Genomic DNA, 6,670 nt, shown 5'->3' on the forward strand with positions numbered 1-6,670 from the left:
CCTCTCTTCTTGTCCCCCCGCCACCTCCTCTTCCACCACCACCACCACCACCACCACCCCCCCAACCACCCCTTCCACCGCCGTCTTGTCTCTTTTGCCATGGGGGCATTTCAGGGGGAGGGGGTTCAATTTCATTTGGTCTTCCTCCCCGATCAGGCACTCTTCCCATCAGCACCTGTGAAGAAACATTTTCTTTCAGTTTATAATTAAATATTTTAAAGATTAAATTTCCATAAAGGATTCAGATGGCATTGAAGTTATTGCTTCTCATAAACTGAAGCCAAATATTTAAGGACATGAAAGTATCCAACATGGTGGTGGTGTTGTTAAGTGCCGTCGAGTCATTTCCGACTCATAGCGACCCCATGCACAGCAGAATGAAACACTGCCCGATCCTACACCAGCCCCACAATCCCTGCTATACTTGAGCCCATCATCGCAGCCATCGTGTCAATCCATCTCATTGAACAACATGGTAGTATGGATTAATATTGAAAATATTAAGTGTGATACATGACAAAGTCTTAAGAATTTAAAACTATTTTTAAACAATCTAGAGGCATACTTCTGAAACTTAAGGACTTGTTAATTTTCTCTCATTTCAATTTCTTTAGGAAATTTCTATCACAAATGTAGTATTCAGAATACCAAGAAATTTTTTCACCAAAACATTTTCAATATACATGAACTCTATACCTTACATAAATTAACTTCATATCCATTTATATAACAACTCTGGATTTTCCATTGTCATTGACTTGGTACTGATTATCCAATAAAAGATTATATCCTAAGTACATTTTATTTTAACAAAATATGAAATAAATATGATAACATGTGGATATAATGAAGTCAAACATATACATATATATATATATATATATACACACACACACACATATATATACACACACATATATATACATATATATATATACACACACACACATATATATACATATATATATATAATGACTATAATCCATTACAAGAAATCATGTTCAAACAAGGATTCTCAATAGATTATTCCTTTCTTATGAAAAACTTAAGCTCACTAACTTTCAAACAATGTTATTATTTACTATATTATTATAAAGAAAATGAAGAGTTGATATACTTTCTTAATCATGCTTTATATATTTTGAAGGAAAAACCAGTTAATAGTTTAAAGGTCCCCAAACTTGTGTAAAAATGCCACTTTACATGCTTGTGAGCAGAAAGACAGACAGTGGTGAGGAGGGTGCCACCTATCCATGACAGCCAAGGGGAAGCCAGTAGCTTCCTGCTATAGTTTCTTCTAGGAAAGTAGGCAAGATAGTAACTGCCTCAACCATAATGACCCATGAATCATCTGGGTTCCACTGATCCTCTCTAATTAAAACCATGATTTAGTCATTTATGTCATAAATGAAAGACAAAAAGTACAACATCTTCACTGTGGGGCAAGTTTCTAACTCGTTGTTGTTGTTATGTGCCCTCGAGTTGGACCCGACTCATAGCGACCCCTCCTTGGGTTTCCGAGGCAGTATCACTACGGAAGTAGATTGCCCCATCTTCCTTCCGAGAAGTTGCTGGTGGGTTTGAACCACCAGCCTTCTGGTTAGCAGTCCAAGTATGCAAACAATATTCTCCTTGCCCTTTCCACCAAACATGATATATTATTGGTAGGTATATGTGGATATCGTGCCAAGAACTGATCATAAGATTGTCCTTAAATAATTAGAACATAAATTATAAACTCAGAAAAGAGATAGGTAATGTTACTTAAAGTAGAAAACAATCTTGAGCCAGCAAGACTAGATTATGATGCTGTTAGATAGATAGAGATAAATATTGATTTGGGTGAAGAGAAGGGCAATGTACCAAATGTGAGTGACCAATATGGCAGCATTGAGGATGAGAAAGACATAGAGAGTTACATGGGCAGTACAGACAACAAATATGAACCCTTTTGCATATACAGTACTGAGTTGTCAGTGAAAGCAAACATGGGTATAGGGACGGATAGATAGGTGAACAAGCTGAACAATTAGGTATGTCTAAATGGAGAGTGTATCCAAGATCATATATAGTGTTGGCAGAAAATGGGCCTATAAGTTCATGTGAATAATCAGAATTCCCAGGTGTACAGTAGAGCTGACAAGGGGCAAGGTTATGGTCATTACTTGGTCACAGCCAGCTACCCAGAGAGACTGAGTAGTTGATCCTGCGGGCTTGGGACCATAGTCGCAGGGGACATCAAGCTCCATTGGCATAACATACTATACAATACATTGTTCCACCTACTACTTTGGCGAGTAGCGACTGGGACCTTAAAAGCTAGGAAGCTGCCATCTAGATGCAACAACAGGTCTCTCCTCGTCAAGAAGAAAGAAGAAAACCAAAATTAATGGAAACAATCAGTCCTAGCGACTGGTACACCATCCAATCTGCAACCTATACAACTATGAGACCAGAAGAACTAGATGGTGCCCAGCTACCACTGCCATCCACTTGGAAGGGATGTAGGAGATCCTGCATAAAGAGGGAGAACAATGTGGAACAAAACTCAAAATCATTTGGAGGCAAAAAAAAAAAAAGAAGGTGGGGACCAGTTTTGCTCATCCAATAGAGCCTGGTGTAACCACTGAGACTATGGCCCCTAGCTGCCCTTCAGGTCTGGAATTGAACCCACACCTGTGGTTTCCAGCCAAACAAAGTATAGGCATGTGAGTTAAACATTTACCTCAAGTAGACACACGCCCTGGAGAGAACAATCACGGGAGAAGGAAGGGCTGCTTATGCACAGGGAGATAGCTCAGGGTGCAGAAGAGTATGAAGGGATGGACACTGGGAGGAGGTAACTATGGGGAGGAAGTGGGAGGGGAGCTGCTGCATTGTAAATTTTGGTCAATGACATGAGACAAAGTATATGTGAACTGCTGTATGAAAAGTGAATTTACTCTGTAAATCTTCACCCAAATCCTAAAAAAAAAAAAAAGACTAGATTATGATCTGATGTAAGCTATTAAATAATATATTTAAGGAAAGAGCATTATCTTTCAAAAGATAGAGAGGGTTGATCCAAACTGGAAGCATAGAAAAATGAACATTACAGAGGCAAACTCTGGCAAGGCCTAACTTAGCAATAACTAGCAAATTCACTTTAAAATACAACTGTCACCTGGCAAGGTGTCACTCTAATAAGAAAGTGTATCTCAACCTAGCTATACTGAGTGAGAAACAAGGTTTTAGAAGTACACAAATTCCTTACTTCTGATTTTTGACTCACTCACCTACAGGTTATAATTAAGTTTGCTATGAAGCATTCTGCTTATGTAAATGGAGAGTACACAATAAGATTGAGCTCACATGGCATTCTATTATTGCTGCTGCTGCTACAAATTAATAAAACTCTTTGAGCTTGTTTAACTTAAGAAATGCATCTAGACACTTATTCAGGAAACAGAAACTCAAAGAAGTTCAGTAACTTGCCCAAAGTCATTCCTCTAAGTGAAAGACAGAGCTAGGATGCAAACCCAGACCTGTATGATGCCAAGGTATCTCTCCATTTACACCAAGGATATAAGAAGTCTGTCAGTATCCAAAACAATTCCTGCAGACAGATTCTTATTGACAAAAAAAGAAAAAGAAAAGAGACTACATTCTTAGAAAGGAGCCAAATAATTCTTCCTAAAGCTATTCATAAAAGGAATTCTTAAAACACAAACTCTTTATTAATATTTCTTTAAGATAAAAGTCTGGCTTGATTGATGAACATAAAAACTGAAACTACACATAAAACATAACTACACTTAAACAAATTGAAGTATCTACCCGCTCTTTAAATTCACCAGGACTTTAAAAAAAAGAAAAGGATTAAAATCAGTGAAGACATCAAAGGAGAATATTATAAATTCATTCTCCACTGTGCTAAATTAAAACCAACCTTATTAATGGCACATGCTGTCTTCTCCCGGCTGGTGCCACTACTTGTCCTAATGATCTTGGACAGATCTTCACGAGCAGCAAGCAAATGTGCCAATGTAATACTTGTCTTGGGTGACAAAGCATAACGCTTAGGCTGGTAAATTCTTGCTATGTCATCTGTTTTTACCTAAATGACAAAAGTTAGGGGGGAAAGAAACCAAAGTAAATTTCAACAAAAGCATAATGGCAATTACAAACTTCAAAAAGAAAAAAGATAACGTGTAAGAACAAAGACGGAAAAGAGCAAAAGCATTCAAATATCTGGTCATTTTTACATAGAATGAAAAAGTAGACCAACAGAGGCTAGCAGAATGTATAACTTTATCAGCAGTAATTAACTAAAAAATAAAACACGCAGAAATTCCATTCAAATCAACAAAAAAAAAAATCTAAAAATAGCTTAAAAAAATATATATAGGTTCTTTAGGAAGAACACATTAATAAATTTGCAAAACATAAAGAAAACCTGAGTAAGTGGTAAGAAGTACCCAGTTTCTGGATGGAGATACTGAATAAGATTGTCAGGTTTTTCCCCCAATTAACTTATACATATATTGCAAATCTATTGGAATGCTTTTTGCAAAGATAAAAAACAGTAATAGAAAAATAAATATATAAATCTAAAATGAAAGTCAACATAGAAACTAAACATTTAAAAATGACTAAAAGAATTCTGGGAAAAAAAGAGTCTTACAAGATACTTGATATTATATATTATTCATATATTAATAATATATAATATGAAATCATTTTCTTAACAGCAAACATTTATTGAACACTTATTAAATATTCCAAGATACTGTTCCTTAATAGGTGTTAATTCTTTAATCTTCAAAATATCCTTTAGAATGGTTGTTTTCTATTACCTCATTGTGCAGACAGGAGAAAAAAAAGGAGACTTAGAAAGCTAAGTTACTTTTCCCAAAAGAGAGGATTCCTAGCTCTGACTCCTGACTAATAAAGGTTTACCTGCTACTCAAGCACTGGTATATAGATAACAGTATACTACCTCACTTCAATCTAATTAATGAACTTGGGAGGGAGAAAAAATCAGCGAACCAGAATAGATGACTGCGATTCAGAGCTTCATAAATGTATGAACACAATGTATGATTGTTGTTGTTGTTATGTGCCATTGAGTCATTGTTGTTGTTGTTGTTATGTGCCACCGAGTCGGACCTGACTCATAGCAACCCCTCCTAGGATTTCTGAGGCAGTATCACTACAGAAGTAGATTGCCCCATCTTCCTTCTGAGGAGTGGCTGGTGGGTTTGAACCGTCAGGCTTCTGGTTAGCAGTCAAGTGCCTTAGGCACTATGCTACCAGAGCTCCTCAATATATGATAAAGGAGTCATAAAAGGAAAGGGTTGTTTTTAAATGGTGCTGAAATGAATTGTTAGCTATTAATAAAAATAATAATAATAATAAGGCACACCATATAACAAAGGGAATTCCAAATAGAATAAGTAATTAGTTGAGGTTTTAAATTCAAAATAAGTACAAAATAACAATTAAAACTTCTTTAAAACAAAAGATACAAAACATAAAATCAAAAGATAACTGAGGAAAATACTCTCAGCAAATAAGACAACCAGTTAACTTCCTTAATATATAAAAAGCTTAATCAAAAGGAAAACAGGAAGACTCCAAGGAAAAAAATGACAAGACATAAACAGAAATTTCAAAAAAGAGGAAATTCAAATGACTAATAAACCTATAAAAAATGTTTAGCTCTGCCAATAATAAAAATATACAAATTAAAACAAATAAGACTTGTCACACCATCAAGTTAGCAATAAAATGGACAATATTCTAAATACTGAAAAGGGTAAAGTGAGATAAATTTCAGTTATTGTACCAACAGGAATTTAATTCATACAAACATTCTAGAAAACAATTTGGCCTTGTGACTGAAGAGCTTTAAGAGTCCTAACTGTGACACAGCTACTTTCCTTGTAAGAATCCACAGTAATATGTGATAGTCACATAAAAATGTCATGCACAGAAACATTCCCAGTGTTAGTTAATACAGGAGAACATGTATAAAATAAGACAACTAAGTAAATCAAAGCATATCATAAATATATTGCAGCCACAGAAAAGATATTAAAAGTATCTTTCAATAAATGAAGTACTATTACATGCTTTAACATGAAATATTATGCTAAACGAAACAAATTTAATATACAAAAGGCCACATATTATATGATCCATTATATGAAATGTCCAGATGAAGCAAATTCAGAGAGACCAAAAGCAGATCAGTGGTTGGCAGTGGAAGAGGACAACTGGGACTGACTGCTAATGGCTGAGGGGTTGTATTTTAGGGTGATGAAAATGTTCTAGAATTAGATGGTGGTAATGGTTGTACAACATGGTGAAAATACTAAAAACTTCTGAATTATACACTTTCAAAATGATGAATTTTATGTTTGTGAATTATACTCAGTAAGAACAAATAACAGTTTTTTAAAAAAGACATTGCAATAGAGTTCTTAGAGACTTGGACGATAGTCATAATATATGGAATGAAAAAACAAGCTATTTAGTGCCCTAGCAAAATAATACAGGAGAAAAACTAGACAGATTTTACTAGTAAATGTACTAACTGTAATAAATAAATAAATAAATAAAATGTAATAAATTAATAATAAACTGGAGATCCATTTGCAGAAAAATGAAACAAGACTTGTACCTCATA

The 6,670-nt window shown here is 35.0% G+C and overlaps 1 protein-coding gene across 1 annotated transcript in view; it reads right to left on the reverse strand.

Moving 5' to 3' along the window:
• FAM98B (family with sequence similarity 98 member B) overlaps positions 1-6,670 on the reverse strand; it is a 40,770-nt gene that overhangs the window by 248 nt on the left and 33,852 nt on the right. The window contains exons 7-8 of the mRNA XM_042780902.1: positions 3,929-4,096; positions 1-175 (exon numbers count right to left, since the gene is read on the reverse strand). The exon at positions 1-175 is cut by the window's left edge and continues 248 nt beyond it. Coding sequence (XP_042636836.1) covers positions 1-175; positions 3,929-4,096 — 343 coding nt within the window. The remainder of the gene's footprint in view (positions 176-3,928; positions 4,097-6,670) is intronic.

The sequence above is a fragment of the Orycteropus afer genome, unplaced genomic scaffold (genome assembly GCF_000298275.1).
Source record: "Orycteropus afer afer isolate SDZICR_OR568_19922 unplaced genomic scaffold, OryAfe1.0 scaffold00068, whole genome shotgun sequence".
NCBI classification, from domain to species: Eukaryota; Metazoa; Chordata; class Mammalia; order Tubulidentata; family Orycteropodidae; genus Orycteropus; species Orycteropus afer.